Raw genomic sequence first — 17,902 nt, forward strand, 5'->3', positions numbered from 1 at the left:
AGTACTTAAGTTTCCAATCCTTTTTTAACTCGCCAGTCAAGGTAATTCACAGTTTCATTTTAAGTTGGGAAGAGATTTATAAATACATCCAAACAGAATAAAACACTCTATTCCTTCAGTTTTTTAATTCTAAGAAATTGAATTCAGCCAAAATTTATTTACTAAAAAAATCATTCATTTTTTTAACTATTAATAATTTGTCTACTAATTTATAACAACATTTTTCATTTGTTAGTGTTACTACCTATGCTCTTCTCGACTATCTCACCCTCGGTAGGTATGGCCCACTTCTCCAAAAAATAATTTGGATTTCATTTATCATTTTTGTTGCCACGTATGATATACATGTCTTTGCATACATCTTTCATATCATATTTTTAGCATTTTTACATGGACCCCGATTCCGACATTTCACACCTTGGTAATGAAATATGGGCGAATGGAATGGAGGACATCTTCATTGTCAAGATGTTAGTCGATGCCTTAATGGTGCACGAAGGGCTAGCAAGATCACTTCTAGGACCACGCTTCCTATGTTGCACGCCTTACAGCTTTAGGCGTAAGGATGTATGATGCGAGCCAAGTGAAGGGAAAAATACATAGGCTCAAGATGACGCAACAACTTTTCATCGACCTAATGCACCAAACCGGTATGGGATGAGACCCTGATACAAAAACGATTCTAAGGAGCTACAAATATTGGGCAAATGCTATTAGGGTAACGAAGCTCTAACCGCGCCATTTATAATATTATACAATAATCCCTTTATTGATTAGCATTTTTTTTCACCTTAATCCCTCTCTATTATATAGATATTAAAATTTTGACCAGGCCAAACCATAACTAAAGAAGTTATGTACCTCAGGCTGCCCATGATATGCAGAACTCTATACTATTTTTGGCGCTTCTATTGCCACGGGCACACTCCACCACGCATCCACCGAACCACCACCAACTTTGGACGAAGATGAGCATCTTGACGCTGAGATGAGGCATCGGTGCCCGGTTGGCACCCAAGCTGATCGGGATTTTGTTTATGATGGCCCATCGTAGTTTTCCATGGACATGGGGTCACCATCGACTCGCTCGTCTCGACGTTGTCAGAAGGGAGGGCAAAGCAACCATAAGGATGAGGAGATATCGAACATAGTGGCAGCCATCACGATTAGCAGAGGGGAAGCATTAGGGGAAAAGCATAGCAGAGGATCCACACATGGCATGGACAGTGATGATGCCTGGGATCCTTTTTCACACTGTGTGGCCTTGTTAAGGCACTTCAGCCCCTACTGCAGGATGATGTCTTCTCCCGTGCGTTTGATCGATTAATGAATCCCCTAGCTCAGTGAGGATTTTTGACGATGGATGATGTCCATAGGCGAGCGTGGGCTATGCATAGTTGATTAGTGGGTCCCTTGTGCATTAGGCTATACATGGTTGCTATGTTCAGTTGTAACATTTCATTGGCGTTGTTATGTATTTTTATTTCTTATGTGTGCTTTGTTGTTGTTAACATTTGTTGGTTTGGAGACATCTTTGGACATGATGGTATGTTATTATGTTAAAAATAGTTTGGTTTGTTGCTTTTACATCTCTTTGGACCTAATAGTATTATGTTATGTTGTTACCGTTTGCTCTATATCTTCATACATTATGGGTATTATTTCTTTTTTTATCATGTAATTGTTAATGTTATTAGAGTTTGTGGAGTCCTCCACTAAATTTAGAGATTATGAAGTCATGCCTCTTGAATTGATAAATTGCTAAATAGTGACAACTTGTCTTATATCATATTTAAATTTTGTAGTCTTACTTTTCTATTTATTGGCCAACAGGCAGCTGTAGGTTTTGATCAAAATCCAGAGGGCATTAAAGGCATCAAATTCTATCAAAGGTAGTTGATGCAACAATAAGGTTATTCTATTATTCTCCTTCCATTCTATCATTTTTGTTTATTTTTCTACATATATATCCACTACAACAACATTGTGCTTGCTGAAGTTGGTGCTATCTGGTTGCTGCCCGAGATGCCTTAAGACTTTTTTAAGCTTTGATGTTTGTTGTTTCTATCATTGTTGTGTTGTTATCTTTGGTCTAAACCAAAAACATATTGTTATCTTTGGTTGTTGCTGCTGTAGTCATTTCTTACCCAGGTACCGTTGCTGCTCGAGTTGTTCTTGGTTTCTAGTTGCTGCTACTAGAGTGGGATTTTGCTAAAACTTACTGAGGTAATCAACTGAATTTGCTGCCTGAGATGTTGCTTGTGCTAGCCAGCCATCTTGAATTTTCTTCTAGGCTTCCCATTTACACTATTAATGAGTAGAAAAAATCATTACAAAATATTAGGAATAACTCGGTAAAATATTTGATAAAAATAATATATTTTAGGAATATTTTAGCATAATATTTTTTAAATGAGGTTTTTTTTTTTTTTTACAAATATTTCTAGAGACTCAGCAAAATATTTGATAAAAAGAAAAAGTAATTACACATAATTGGTAAATAAAGGAAGTAAGAAAAAAAAAGGCAAAACATTTCACATAAGCGCCCAGGAAAACGGTGAAAATGTTGATGAATTTATTATTATTATTTTCAAATAAAACCTCCTTTGTATTACTTATGAATTAACTGTATACAAACTATCGTGAATACATAGTTTGGTACTTCTGATAGAACACTCTCCATTAGGGGTGTAACCAATCTGGTTTGGTCAGGTTTTAGACAAAATTTGGGACTGAACCGGTATTTACTGGTTTTGTATTTTTAAGAACCGATTCTGCACTAGCTACCCCCTAAACTGGTACTTCTGATTTTACTGATTTTGGTTCGGTTCGATCCGGTTTTCCGGTTTTAATATACTATATTATATATATAAAAATATATTATACTATATAATACTATAATGATAATATGTTGTATTATATTATAATATATAGTGATATAATATTAGTATAACTATTAATATAATAGACTATAGTGATACAAGATTTTAAAATTTAATATTATATTAATTAGTAATTTATCATATAATACAACTATTTTATATATAATTATATATTATATATAAAAATTAAATACAATATAAATTTTTTTAATATATATATATGAACCGTTCTGATCCAATCCGATCCGGTTTTAGAAAAAGAAAAACTAGAACCAGACTGGTTTTGATCGGTTTTAAGAAAAATAAAACCGGTACCAGACCGAACCAAACTCGATACAGGACCAAACCCACCAGTTCGGTCCGGTTTACCGGTTCACCAATTTTTTTTTACACCCATACTCTCCATCTAGATTCTTTCCTCAACTAATGAAAAGAAACTTTTGCAAACTTACGTGCAACTTGGTTACATTCCCTAAATGTATGTTGTACTTTCCAACTCGGCCTGTTCTTCAGCATTCCTTTCACATCTTCAGCCATTTGACCAAGCCATTCCCAACTTTTCTTTTCACTATTTACAGCCTTCACAACAATTAAGGCATCTCCCTCAAAAATTACTTTCTCCATATTTAGATCTGCACAAAGCCTCATTGCTCTCCACAAAGCTTGAAACTCAGCAGCCACTAGGTTGCAGTAGTCTACCTTCAAGTAGCAGAGAGATACAAATACCTCCCCTTTATCATCCCTTGCAACAATACCAGTCCCCACTTTACCTTCTTTCTAATTCAATCCAGCATCCCAATTAACTTTCACCTGATCACCACTAGGGGCTTTCCACTTACTACATCTTCTTCCCACAGCAGAACACATTGCCCCTCCCTTCACAGGTTTCTATGCCAATTGAAACTCCTCTAGTGATGATGCAGCTTGCTCAGAAATTGCACTAGGACTAGCAAACTTCTTCTCGAATATGTAAGAATTTCTTCTCAGCCATTACCCTCTCATAACAACTACCACCAACTCCAGCTCACTTTTTAGCAACTTCTTTAAAAACATATCCCATAAATTAGTGAACTGTATCTCAAAACTTGACCACTTCTGTAGAGGGCTCTTTTGTTCAACCCAAACATCCGTAGCCCCTCTACAACTCCCCAAGGCAATTACTTGCTATAAAAAATTAATATAATTATTTGTAGGTCCCACCAGCATAAATACTTAAAAAAAAGTCAAATTAATCTTATCTCATCTTTATAAACAATAAAAATGCTAGAAAGCATGCCGGTCATGAGGCACGAAACACACACCCTCCATGTCATCAATAATGAAATGTCCATTTTGCACTTAGAGCATCCTCATTGGCCGGACCAAATTCATCTTCAAAATTTAGCCAATATCACATTTTTTTACATTTACCTATTCCATTTAAATTCAACCCCCACATTAGATTATCCATTCACTCTCTATATAATAATAAAATATTATTAATTTAATAATTTTTTAATTTAATTTATTTTTATCACATTTTGTATCTCTACCAATTAAATGTTAATAATAATTATATTGTAATTAAATTAATATTCAAAAAATCATATTTTCTAAAGTCATTTAATGCTAATAACAAAAAATATTTGATTAAACTTATTTAAATTTCTTAATTACAAACCAAATAGTATTTTTGCTTGGAGTGAGAAACTAATATTTTAATGTTTGTTTGGAGTGAGAAATTAGTATTTTAATGTTTGATGAATCAATTGTTGTTCTCCATATTTGGTCAACCATTGTAGCAAAAGTCTAAATTATTTTAGATTTGCTCAATTCAATGTGGGATATTTTTTACATCAATTATGCAAATTTTAGCCAACCTCCTCATTTGGCCAAGCCAATGAGGATGCTCTAACTTACTTGAATCCTTTGCTTTTTTTTTTTTTTTGCAAGAGTCTGGAAGCATGGTGCCTTTTGAATTCATGTGCAGAGCTAGCTCCTATCAATTACAAATTACAGACAAAATCCAACATCCAACATGAAAATAAATACATGATAACAAATTGTTTTAATTTCACACAGACAGTAATGGCAATTGTTGGACACCCTGCTTCGTAAATGACAATATCAGGGTCTGTTTCATTTTTGTTTTAATTGTTTTCAATCTTTAGGGAGTTGTTTGATTTCATGAGCATGCGGATGGTTTTAGAATTCTTATTGCTTTTCCAATTTTTCAAAAGTTATTTTTTTGTGAATTGTTTCTATAGTTTGTTGAACCGTGTTCATCTAGCATTTTTGGTTTTGAAATGGTTTTGTTAATTTGAGGAGTGATTCTATACTAGAGCTCATGTTCTACCAAACGTTTTAGGCATCGTATTTAATGGGGTTTCACTTTTCTTCTTCCAGTATTATCATTCTGAATATAAATCAAGATAAATATTAGAGAGAGAGAGAGAGAGAGAGAGAGAGGTGATTACCTTTCCTTTGGGCAATGGGCTTCTCAGTACAATGGGAGGACCGGAGGAGGGCAGCGCAAATGGATGATGGGCGACTGCCTTTGAGTGATGAGTTTCTCAGAAAAAGAAAGAGATCCATTAGGGAGGAGGGCAGGCAAAATGCAGAGAGCTTTTTGTTTTACAATTTTAATTTTTTTTTAGTCTTACTACACAGAAGCTTCACATTCTGCACATCACTTTAAAAATATGTGATTTTACTTTTTTATCCTTATATTTCATATTTTATATTCATAAAATATGAGGATAAAAGAGTAAAATTACATATTTTTAAATAGTGTATAAGAGTGTAAGGCTTATGTCTAGAATTATTCTTTTTTTTAACCCCACTTATCCACATGTGCATTTCATGCATTTCGTGAGCCTCAAGGGGCTTCCATGTAGCACTACTATAAATACACACTTCATTTTATCTCATTTTATATCATCTATACTAAACATATATCAATACTATTCACACAATTCTAAAAAAATTCCATCTCACTTCATCTCTGAAAACAAACGAGATCTTAAACTTTATACTATTTTACTATTATTTATTATTATTTTAGTACTCTTTATAAATTATTTCACCGCTATTATATTCTGAGTATGGAAATTGCCTTAATGCTCGTGTATCACTCACAAATGGCGCTCCTGATCTCTGTTCCCCGGTTTCATTGCAGCCAATTCAGACCCACAAAAATTCACTCACTGTTGTAAAACCTGAGTCTCTTCCAAATTCACAAAGCAATGCACAAGGAGGAGAAGAAGGAGACCCAGATGTCCAAGATGCTCAAGTTCAAGACTTGAGGGTCCCGGAGCATTGGTTGGTCCCCCTCAAAGGCCATGGAGGTATAACGTTTCCAGCTTCTTCATACCCCATTTCCGCCTTTAAATTCATAATTAATTCTCAATATCGTTTTGTTGATTTGCTGTTAGAAAATCTCACGGCGATTAGGACTGGGTTTTGACAGGTTTATGTTTTTATGTATTTTGGACCAGGGTACCCACATTTATGCCGAACCCTCTCAGCCCTCAAATATGGCCGGTCTACTCCTTTGCTATCAGTTAAATATTCAGATTTATTGGTTGAAACGGACTCCCTCCTTTTTGTCAATTGGTTTAGAAACTCTTCTCAATCTACTTGGATGTACTTTGAGCTATTTAATGATGTTCTGGACATTGCTTCTTATCTACCTTTTGACATTAGTCACACTTACAGAGAGGAAATCTCACTAGCTGACAGCTCAGCAAACCTTGGTGCCGCTGGGCACGATAACTCCTTCCCCTCAGTTTTGCACTTAGACTTTTCATTGCTTTTACAGTTACATAGCTAGTTAACAGTATACTTTTCGTTTTGGTTAATTGTTCATAGGTGATGAAACGGGGCATATTAATTGGAAGGAGAGTAAAACTCAAGTAACCATGAGATTTTCATAGTATTTCTTTTCTTTTGAATAATTGTTAACCATTTCAATGTGCGTGCATGCACAGTTCAGGCTCAAAGATAAGGTGACTGACACTTCCTGCCTCTATTTCAGGAGTCAGAGTGACTCAGGGTTACCCTACATAAATAGTTGGATCATGAATATTGTCCAGAGGAAACTAATGTAGAAATCAGCAAGGTTGCTGCAAACTCTTACCACAAATCTTTGCTAGAGAAACAAGGAGAAAACTTTTTCTATTCTGATTTTCTGCAATTCAATATTAATTTTTATTCACTAATTGCATTTTCCTTAAACTAGATATGTAGACTATATAGTTTTGAAGTTTGCCAACTTAATAACTAATTTAAACTTAATTTTTATGTAACTACAGAGTCAATAAATAGAATAGCAATGAAAAAAGGCCTCAAACTGACCAGCTCTGATTTGGAGAGATGTTGAAGAATCTCGGTTGAATCCATACACCTTTGAGGTGACGGCTTTCTGATTCTTCAGCAGCATCAATGTCCTCACTAAAAATAATCCTGTCAGCTCCATAATCATGCTTTACTGTTGTTCCGCAAACAGACACTGAAACCTCTTTCCCCAATCCCACTTTTTTCCTCATGTCATTTCCCTCAAAACGAGTCTTCTCATGAATATATGGTATATATGGTAAAGCAGCTGTGTTTTTAGAAAGCTCATTCCTGACAACAACAGTGTACTTCACAAAGCTCTCATCCTTGACAGAGAAGGCAAGTAATCCATTTCTTTTGTCCCAAAAGTGGAAAGTTCCATCTCTATAAGTGGCACTTCCTAATACGCCAAGGTTAGGTCGGGTGCTGATGAGTTTGCGCTTGTTCCAGCTGTTAGCTCCACGGTAAAGCACATTTAGCTCCAATACAGACTCAGTGTCACGATGCATCACAGCAACAATGCATTCGGGAGTAGTTGGAGCAGAGGAAAACGCTGCAGCATGGCTGGAAAGTATGGAATGGGGAAACTTGGGAATTTCAATCTTTGCATCAGAGAAGGGGCAGTAAAAGAACATTGAGCCCTCTACAAACATGAGCAGCCATCCCTGGTTTGATGCAATGCAGGTTGCTCCATCCAGTCTGGGTATGCTCATTGTGTACCTTTTTCTGGATTCATCGTATAAATGGCATTGTGAATTTTCCCCATAGAGTAGAAGCCAGGGTTCACTATGGGGTGAGCCTTCAATCTTAGCCGATGCTGTGGAAGCAGCAGCTTTCCAATCTTTGCAGACGCCACGAAAACTCAGAAGCTCGATTAGTCGTAATTGATCAGCAATCAGTGACAGGAGTTCTGCAGGCAGATCAGACCAGGGTCTTGTTACAACCTCTATATTGTTGTTGCCGATACTGACCTGTTCTCTGAGAGTGGTAAATCTTCTTGCAGCAACTTCACCACCATCATTGGTACGACTTTGTATTCTGACCATATCGAGTTGCTTGGAACATTAAAAGTAGGAAAGAAAAAATGCAGAAACGACAAGCCATTATACTGGGAAAAAAAGGCTGAATCAATAAACAAACATTCGAGCATAATATCTTTTCTTCAGTGAATTATAAGAAAGAGTGTACTTTCACTTGCACATTTACTCCTCGTTTGGATACAGAAATAGTTTCATTTCATCTCATCTTATCTCATCTCATCATTACAAATTTTCCAAGTGTTCATACAAAATATAATAAACAATTCAACTTTTTCAAATCTCAAAACAATAATAATACTAAAAAATAATATTCTAACAATATTTATTCAACTTTCATCTAAAACCATCTTATCTCATCTCACTATCCAAACGGGGCCTCATTATACTTTAGTCTTCCTGGTATTGAAATTAAGCTCAAGTTGATCCAAAGAAATTTGCATGTCTCTAGAAGATTATATACCCTAAGGCCTAAACCGTATACTATTATATTATAGGATTCATGGCTAGAGCATATGTGCAACAATTGTGACAAATTTTGGTCGGTTCTTCACAAGAACATAAAAAACTCCCGAGTGATTTTTGAACTAAGTATTGCATGAACAAGATAGCATTAAGAATCTGCATAGCAATTGATTTGACCATATCTTTACTGCTCGCTCTCCGGCAACTGGAAAACTCATATATATCAACATTTTTACCGTACAAAAAATATGGTAAGTGATCATCGGATTCAACTGAGAAACCCATATATATATATATATATATATATATATATATATATATATATACGTCACCAGCACAGGTTTTAGCGGAATTAATTAACGTCAATAACATGTATTCTAAGAACGGATTCGTTTAAACAAAAACAAAATACATTAATTAATTATACATAAACAAGCAATAAAAAATGGTGTTGATCTTATGATCTGCTTAATTACCTTTTGGATCTTCTAGTAGGAACTCCCGGCATGTTTAGAAGGCGGTCGAGTTCTACTTAATCAGAGTTTCAGAAAGCAGAAAGTGGAGGAGACGGAGGTCTGAGAAGATAGATTCGTGTGGATCAAACCCTAATTAATTGTATTCTCGATAATATACGACCAAGTAGGACTCCCTCCGTTGATAGAGTCCTAGCCTACTTGGTTTTCTTTTGCATGGAGACTTGGAGACTGGATCAGAACAGAATCATGATTTATGAGGAATTTGTTTTTATTACGTTAAAAAATAAATGGAAGTCTTGAGCTGGATTTAAATTTATTTTTAATTATTATTGGGTGAAGCTCCCAGCAGGTCTCGTGCACAGCCCTATTTTACATCAGCGAATGAGGAGGTGCCACATAGGAGTTGCAGCAATATTGAGTTTATACTTGCATGCAGGTGATTATCTCTCTCTCTTTTTTTTTTTTTTTTTGCCCTTTATATGATCTCTTCCCTCTCTCTATCCCTTCCTGCCCCACCTCCCTCGCCTACTCCCTCCTCTCTCTCTCTCTCTCTCTCTTTCTCTCTCTCTCTGAGCAAATAAACTAGATACACCAACGTGCTATCATTTTTATCTTTTGTTCGTAACTTTATCAAATGACTTTTCAAGTTCAATTAGTTTCTCCTTTGGGCACTCCGTTGGAAAACTCTCAAAAATATTTAAACTTTAATTTCTTTCTAGAAAATTAAAATTAGAACAAAAAGTCCAGACAAATTCACGATCGAAACAAGTGGTATGGATTCTTCTAAGTTCAAGAAATTAACAAGATTCACAACACTTCAGACCAATTTTGCCATAAAATCTAAAATAGAGAAGTGAGAGAAGGATGGAGGCAAACCATATAGCTCACAAACACTTCAGACTCATGTTGAAAATGTGATTTCATCCGAGCGGAAGGGTAAGGAAGGAGAGAGGCATGCGACTTCGGGAGGAAGACGTGTGAAGGGAAAGAGATGAGTTTTTAAAGAAAATGATAGAGGAAAGACGAGAAAGAAAAAGGAAGAGAAGAGAGAAATAAGATTTACTATACTAATACACATCATAAATCACATAGATCTCATATTTGTTAAATTTCTATTGGTTGGTGCAAAAGGGTGCTACACATCCGACGAGCTCTGAGATTTTCTCATATATAAGTTGCCACATGTACGATTATAAAACTAAAAAAAGAAAATACTGCTTTTATGAAAAGGAAGAAATTTTAAGTTTTGTTACGTATAATTATCTTTACGTATTTTTTATATATTTTATTAATATGATTGGTCAAAATAATTATTTATATTAAAAATAAATGATGCAGTCAATCACATTAGTAGAGTGTATAAAAAATATATAAAAGTGACTACCCATATAATTTTTTATTCTAATATTTAAGCCACAATCATCCATCTAAAATCAGTCCTGATATTTTGGGCACATCCTTAATTACATCCTTAATTACTTTCTTTTGTTCAGGAAATGATACGGGAAATAGATTATGATTTTAATAATAAAAATTTATTAAACAGTTACGTAAAAATTGTAAAATAGTTGAATCTGTCATCTTTCACTTTTTATTATGCCATGTAAGTTTGTAACCAAAATGCCGTCTATACCAGTATTTATTCATTCAATAATATGGAAAATTATATGTAGAGAATTACTCACATTGACGAGGCATTGCCACGTCATATATACAGTAAATCCAAAAAATTATTAAAAATATTTCCAATCTCGATTTTCTCTCCCCCATTTTACCTTTTCATTTTTGGGTCCTTTTATTTTCTATGAACATTACTAAATATGATTGTTAATATAAAAAATGGCACAACAGGTGAGAATGAGAGAATAGTTATTTACGGCCCACAATGGTGACCTAGGCCTCTATTGATGTTGTCTAAAGCCTACAGTGATAGTTTGGAGCCGAGGTAATATACGATATCTATACGTACATCTATAACAGTAAATAAAAAACAAATACAGAAAACATAAATAGAGATAGAGACACACAAATTTATGAAATTCGGCACAGGGCCTACATCTACGGGTCGTTTAGAGGGCAAATTCACTATAATATGAGTATTTTGCAATCTCTCATAATCTCTCATTTCTCTTTGTACAATGGAGATATGATACATCTTTTATGGAGAAGATAATATTTTGGAGTTCTTGTTCTAAGGTTGAAGATAACTTTTGTGTTCTCGTAATAGTGCCCCTATCCCTTATATCTCAAATCCCTTTTATTGTGGCCTTCTCCATGATAGATGAGGAAATTAATTTTATGTCACTCCTTCCTCACGTGTCTAACTTGCTTTCTTCTCTTTTTTTTTTCTCTCTCTCTCTCTTTCCTATCACCTCTTTCTTTTCCTTCTGGCAGTTGCTTTTTCTTCTTCCCTTCTTGTCTTTTCTTCCTCTTTCATTCTGTTGCTTTTTCTTGACCTTATCTTTTTTTTTCTCTTCTTCCCTTTAGCTCCCTGATGGTGATTTGGGCTTAGTGGGGCTTTAGGCAGCTTCTAGTATATTTACCCCCAACAATGATATTTCTATATGTTAATGTTATGAACTAAAATCATTATGATTTTATTTCATCAGAACAAAGAAGGAAATGTATATATACAATAATTGGTCATTTTAAAAATTCTCCTCTCTTTTCTCTCAGGAAAATGGGTGGAGCGGGAGTTGGTGCTAGAGGCACATGAGTGAGTGTGTGAGGTGGTTATAACAGAAAAGGAAAGGAAAAAAAGCGGTCCCTACTATACACGAGAAAGATTAGGGTGGTTACTGGCGTCGATTGGCAGCAGGATACGGAAGCCTACAGTAATTTTTTGGAAACCTGCTGACAAAGGAGAGAATCTGACGTCGTATGATGGAGGATTTAGAGAAAAAATGGAAGGGTTTTCGATTGCGGGATGAGGAACAAGCTATGATAGAGATAGATGAGGAAGTGTCGAGTGAATTGGGTTTGAAGGAACATAGGTCTTTAATAGAAAAAATCTGCTCTACAAGGTTGATAAGTGGAGAAGTAGTGGGCACAATGATGGCAAAGATTTGGAGGATAAGCAAGGCTGCTCAACTCACTGAGGTGAGCTCAAATACTTATGTCATTGTATTTCATAATCTGGCGAACAAACAGAAAGTGTGGTCAGGTAGACCTTGGTTGTTTGATAACTACCTGCTGGTTTTGAAGGAGTTTGATGGTATACTCCTTTACAAAACATTAGATTTATTTTAGAAGTCTTTTGGATAAGATTTCATAACTTACCACTATCGTGTATGACAAAAGAGAGAGGATATAAAATAAGGGGTACGATGGGTAAAGTGGAGAAGGTGGATGTGAGGGATGATGGAAGTGGGTGGGGAAACTTTCTAAGAGTTCAGATCATGTTGGATTTGACTCAGCCGTTGGCTAGAGGGAGAATGTTGAAAGTAAAAGGAAACAGTTTATAGATTCCCTTTAGTTATGAAAAAATGTCAAAAATATGCTTTTCATGTGGGTGTATTGTGCATGGGAATGATGGATGTAGTAGTGGAGGGGAGACTATCGAAGGGGAAGATCAGCAATATGGGTTATGGTTGAGGGCTAAGCATTTTCACAGAAGCAAACCATTCTACAATGGGATGGGCAGGTCTGACGTGGGTGGTTGGTGGAGGAAGGATGGGGGAAACCTATTTCATAATGGGGAAAATGGAGATGAAAAAGAGAGTAAGGAAAGTAGGGGAAAGGGAGTGAGTGAGGCAGAAAAAAGTGAGAGTATGAATAATAGTGAAAAAGACTATACTGAGGGAATGCATAACAATGGGGAAGAACTGGAAGGGAGCAAAAACAGTGAAGGGCTAAGTGAAGAAAAAATGAGTGATTGTGAGTGGGGTTTGGTTGAAAGGGTGAGGGGGAGAACTTCTTCTCCATTATAGCAACAAGAAGAGTATCTGCCCAATAGGGGAAAGGGAGGATTGCAATAGGTTGCAGTAACTTTTTAGGAAGGAAGTATGGTGGAGGTGGAGAAGCTTGTTAAAAATGGGGTTTGGAGGAGGAAAGCTGGAGTAAAATCCAAAAAGAAGAGGCAATTGACAAAGAAAAAACAAAAAAAGAGAGGCAATGCAGAAGTGGAAGTTAGGGGTCTTGAGAAGTTGAGTAAGAGAGGAAAGGTGGAAGGTGGAGGCAATACAGATGAAAAATATGATTTATTGGTAGTGGCTGGAAGTCAGCCCCTCCAAGTATTATGAAAATACTAAGTTGGAATTGTTGGGGATTAGGGAATCCTCAGACAGTTCAAGATCTTTGTTCTATGATAGATGAGAATATACCTAACTTAATTTTTCTTATGGAAACTAAGATTAAAAAAAGATGTTGGAATATAAAAAAAAAGGTTGTCTTGTGAGGAGTGTTTTGAAATGGAAGGCAGTGGGAAGAAAGGGTGGATTGATGTTGTTATGGGACCAAAGGGTGAATGTGGAAATTGTTAACTTCTCTTAAAGACATATAAATGCATGGATAGAAGATGAGGGTGAAAGTAGATGGCTGTTTACTTATTTCTATGGACACCCAGAGACAATAAAGAGGAAGGGAACATGGCTGATGTTGAAATCAATGAAGCCCAAAGATAGAGAAGGATGGTGCATAGTAGGGGACTTTAATAAAATTCTTATAAATGATGAGAAGTGGGGAGATAAGGCAAGACTAGAGGGTCAAATGCAGATGTTTAGGGAAGTATTGAGTGAGAGGAACTTGTATGATCTAGGTTGGAAGGGGGACAAGTATACGTGGAGTAATGCTCACAATGATAAAAGCTTTACTAAGGAAAGGTTTGACAGGACAGTGGCTAATCCAAAGTGGTTGGAAATTTACAAGGAGGCATGGGTTGAAGTAATGGTGGCTAGAACATCAGATCATAAACCCCTAGTAGTCCACTTAATTATAAGAAGAGCAGGTACAAATGAAATGAGTAGGTGGAAGCAAAAACAATTTAGATATGAGGCCATTTGGGCTCTAAAAGATGATTGTGAAGGGGTTGTAAAAGATGTGTGCAAGAAAGGGGAAGCTGAAGGTCCACAACTTATAAGGGTGACTGGTTTATTACAGAAAAGTAGAGCAGCCTTTCAAAGTTGGAAGATGAGCAAGAAGGGGGGGAATGAAGGAAATAAAAGAGAAAACTAAGTTATTAAAAAGTTTGCAAGCTAAGGAATGTCACAGTGACGTAGAGGAGATTAAAAGGGTAAAGGCTAAACTGAACCTGTTATTAGAAAAGGAAGATTTATGGTGGAAACAAATGGCAAAAAATAATTGGTACAAGCATGGAGATAAGAATACTAAATATTTTCATGCTTGTGCCAATAAAAGCAGAAAAAGAAATTTCATTAAAGAAGTAGAGGATGAGGACAATAGAATGGTTGATGGTTTTAAGAAGACTGAAGAAACTTTCAGAAGGTACTTTGGTAAACTGTTACAAACTACAAAGCCAGGTAGAAAAGTGATTGAAAGTTGTCTTGTGGGTTTGAATTTAAGGGTCTTAGACCCAATGAATGAAAGGTTATCCAAAATATTTTCTGAAACTGAGGTGGAAGAGGCTGTGAAGCATATGGCCCCACTAAAAGCCCCTGGTCCAGATGGATTTGGGCCATGTTTATACCAAAGTCATTGGAGCTTAGTCTCCGATGAGGTGTGTAAAGTAGTAGTGGATATTCTTACTGGTAACCCTCTAGACCATTCTCTTAATTCCACATATATAGCTTTGATTTCTAACTAAAAGAACCCCAAAAAAGTGAGTGAGTTCAGACCTATAAGTTTCTGTAATTTCATGTATAAAATAGTTTCCAAAGTTATCACAAACAGGTTCAAAGGGGTCTTAGCTGAAATCAAATTCCCAAACCAAAGTGTCTTTCTCCCTGGTAGATTGATAAATAATAATACAATGGTGGCTTTTGAGTTATTGCATTCTATGAAAACTAGGAAGAAAGGTAAAGTGGGAGTATGACCATGAAGTTAGATATGTCTAAAGCCTATGATCATGTAGAATGATACTTTTTGAAGGCTCTTATGACAAGGTTGAGATTCTGTGAGAAGTGGGTGAGCCTTGTAATGGAATGTGTTAAATCTGTTACATTTTCAGTTTTAATAAATGGTTCTCCTAGGTATTAAGTTTAAGCCCTCAAGAGGGCTGAGACAAGGTGATCCCTTGTCACCCTATCTTTTCTTAATCTGTACTGAAGGCTTAAGCTCTTTTCTAAATCCTTACGAGAAAATCCTTATCACTAGAGGGGTGCAAGTGGCTCGAAGGGATACAAGCATCAATCATCTGCTCTTTGCAAATGATTGTATTTTATTTGGTAGAGCAAGGATAAAGGAGTGGAGAAGGTTACAAGAGGTGTTGAAATTATATGCAAAGGCCAACAAAGACAAGACTGTAGTTTTCTTTAGCAGTACTACTAAAGCAGTAGACAAGAAGGTCATTATGGAAGCTGGGAATTCTTTTGTTTGTGGAACCTATGAGAAGTACCTTGGTCTTCCTGCTATGGTAGGAAGATCAAAGTTTAATACCTTTAGGAACCTCAAAGAAAGAATATAGTAGAAAATGAATAGCTAGGGGAACAATTTTATTTCACAAGTTGGTAAAGAGATACTAATTAAGGCAGTTCTGCAGGCCATCCTACATACATTGTGTGTTTTCAAGCCACCCAAGAGATTGTGTAATGAGATTAATAGATTATTTGCAAAGTTCTGGTGGGGAAGACAATAGGGTGGTAAGGGGATTTTGTGGAGGAAATGGGAAAAGATGGGAATGCATAAAGGTAGGGCGTATGGTCTTTTGGGATTTGGAGAGTTTCAATAAAGCCCTTCTTGCAAAACAAGGGTGGAGGCTTCTTAAGTTTCGTAATTCCTTGGCAGCAACAATTTTCAAGAAATATTATAGAAAATCCAACTTCTTGGAAGTTAAACTGGTTTCATAGCCATCTCTTATATGGAGAAGCATTTGCTCAATTAGGGATTTGTTAAAAGAATGGATTAGATGGAGGGTGGGTGGGAGATGGGAAAGACATCAAGATATTGGGGCACAAGTGGCTTCCTAGCCCTTCTTCTTTTATGGTGCAATCCTCTGTTTCTGTGTTGTGAAAAGATTCAAAAGTTGAAGCTCTAATTGATCAACAAAAGGGAGAATGGAATGAAGATGTGATTAGATCCATTTTTAAAATCGAAGAGGGTGAGAACATACTTACCATTCCTTTTGGTAGAGGCAGAGCAATAGATAAGTTGTTTTGGGGGGCATAAAAAAAGGGTATTTTCTCAGTGAGAAGTGCATACTTTGTGCTTATGGAAAGAAGGAAGAGGAGTAAAGGAGAGTGTTCAAGAGATGTTAAAGGAGATGAAAAGTGGAAAAATATATGGGATTTAGAAGTTTCTGCTGTAACAAAAAATATTTTTATGGAAAGCTGTGAATGATTTATTGCCCATCAAAGTGAACTTGTTTAAAGGGGAGTGGTGAAGGATAAAAAATGTCATATGTGTGAAACTGAAGATGAAACTCTTATGCATGTTTTATGGGAGTGTTATTTAGCAAATGATATTTGGGGAAGTGAGAAAAGTTGTGTTCAAAAGTGAGGCAAATATGAAGTTGATTTCTTGCTGCTGTGGGAGAAATGTATGACTTCTCTTAACAAGAGTCAAATGGAGGAGTTGGCTACGTAGTAACTCTTAGGAAGATTTGACTACGTAGAAATGAAGTTGTGTTTCAAAATAGAATGAAATGTCCTTCAAGTTTAATTTTATCTGCTAAGGCAACTGTAAGAGACTACCAAGCAGTGATGAATTACGGCAAACTAGATAATCAAGTGCAGAACAGAGTTGAAAATAACCAGAGGTGGGAAAAACCATAAAGAGGATATGTCAAAGTAAATTGGGATGCTTATTTGGATCGGAAAAGGAGGAGAATGGGAATGGGTATCATAGTTAGAGATGAGGAAAGGAAGGCTTTAGCAGGTGTATGCGACCAGAAAGAAAATCTAGAAGAGGCAGCTGTTGCAGAATGTTTTGCACTAAAGTTGGCAGTGGAATTATGAAGTACTCTTAATAGTCAGAAAGCAAAATTTGAAGGGGATGCAAAGGAGATCATCATGGCAGTTTGCAGTGAAGAAGAGATACTTAATTGTTATGGTTCGTTAGTAGAAGATGTTAGGCTTTACTTCAAAAATAGTTTATATTGGTCAATTCAGTTTGCTTATAGAGGAAAAAACATGGTTGTTCATACTTTAGCAAAAAGAGCTTTGTCTATAGAAGGAAAAAAGGTTTGGTTAGAGGCTATCCCAGATTGTGTAGTGGAATGTCTAAATAGAGATTACAATGTAGATTGTATTACTTGATTCATCAATGATATACAGAGGTTTTATTCAAAAACAAAAAGGAAAGGTATATTATTGGGAATCTGAAGTTGAAGTTGGTGAATCTCCATAATTCAATTTTCATGGTTTTTAATGATCTCAAGTTGAAGCTTTTTGGGTTTTAATGCTTGTATGTGTAATCTTCTACCCTTTTACGCTGATTTGGATGTTGATGTTGGGTTCGTCGAGCTTGGTATATTATTGTGGCAGTTTGATTTGATGACTCATCTTGACAAGAATTCGTTACGATTTTTTTGTTGAATTTTCAATGAGATTTGTGCCATGGAGCGCAAGCTTGGGCCGATAGGCCTAATCCGAAGCGAAACGCTAGACAAACAGTT

The 17,902-nt window shown here is 36.0% G+C and overlaps 2 protein-coding genes across 2 annotated transcripts; one reads left to right on the forward strand and one right to left on the reverse strand.

Moving 5' to 3' along the window:
- The first annotated feature begins 1,066 nt into the window (after positions 1 to 1,066).
- On the forward strand, positions 1,067 to 6,710 carry LOC121262046. Its single transcript, XM_041164481.1, has 3 exons — positions 1,067 to 1,309; positions 6,040 to 6,208; positions 6,359 to 6,710. The coding sequence occupies exons 1-3, from the start codon at positions 1,067 to 1,069 to the stop codon at positions 6,691 to 6,693; spliced, it is 747 nt and encodes a 248-aa protein (XP_041020415.1). The 3' UTR covers positions 6,694 to 6,710.
- A 497-nt stretch (positions 6,711 to 7,207) lies between these two features.
- On the reverse strand, positions 7,208 to 9,395 carry LOC121262047 (F-box/kelch-repeat protein At1g57790-like). Its single transcript, XM_041164482.1, has 2 exons — positions 9,175 to 9,395; positions 7,208 to 8,234 (listed from the first exon to the last, which is right to left on the reverse strand). Exons 1-2 carry the CDS (start codon positions 9,204 to 9,206, stop codon positions 7,208 to 7,210), a joined length of 1,059 nt encoding a protein of 352 aa, XP_041020416.1. The 5' UTR covers positions 9,207 to 9,395.
- Positions 9,396 to 17,902: the final 8,507 nt, after the last annotated feature.

The sequence above is a fragment of the Juglans microcarpa x Juglans regia genome, chromosome 4S (genome assembly GCF_004785595.1).
Source record: "Juglans microcarpa x Juglans regia isolate MS1-56 chromosome 4S, Jm3101_v1.0, whole genome shotgun sequence".
In the NCBI taxonomy this organism is placed as follows: domain Eukaryota; kingdom Viridiplantae; phylum Streptophyta; class Magnoliopsida; order Fagales; family Juglandaceae; genus Juglans; species Juglans microcarpa x Juglans regia.

Bases quoted from the DNA above. Each gene is read 5' to 3' on its own strand.
- LOC121262046 (XM_041164481.1), top strand. From the start codon at position 1,067: ATGGGGTCACCATCGACTCGCTCGTCTCGACGTTGTCAGAAGGGAGGG. The intron at 1,310-6,039 runs GTGCGTTTGATC...GTTTCATTGCAG, and splicing joins GCAGGATGATGTCTTCTCCC to CCAATTCAGACCCACAAAAA. The intron at 6,209-6,358 runs GTATAACGTTTC...ATTTTGGACCAG, and splicing joins CCCCCTCAAAGGCCATGGAG to GGTACCCACATTTATGCCGA.
- LOC121262047 (XM_041164482.1), bottom strand. From the start codon at position 9,206: ATGCCGGGAGTTCCTACTAGAAGATCCAAAAG. The intron at 8,235-9,174 runs GTAATTAAGCAG...CGATATGGTCAG, and splicing joins CCTACTAGAAGATCCAAAAG to AATACAAAGTCGTACCAATG.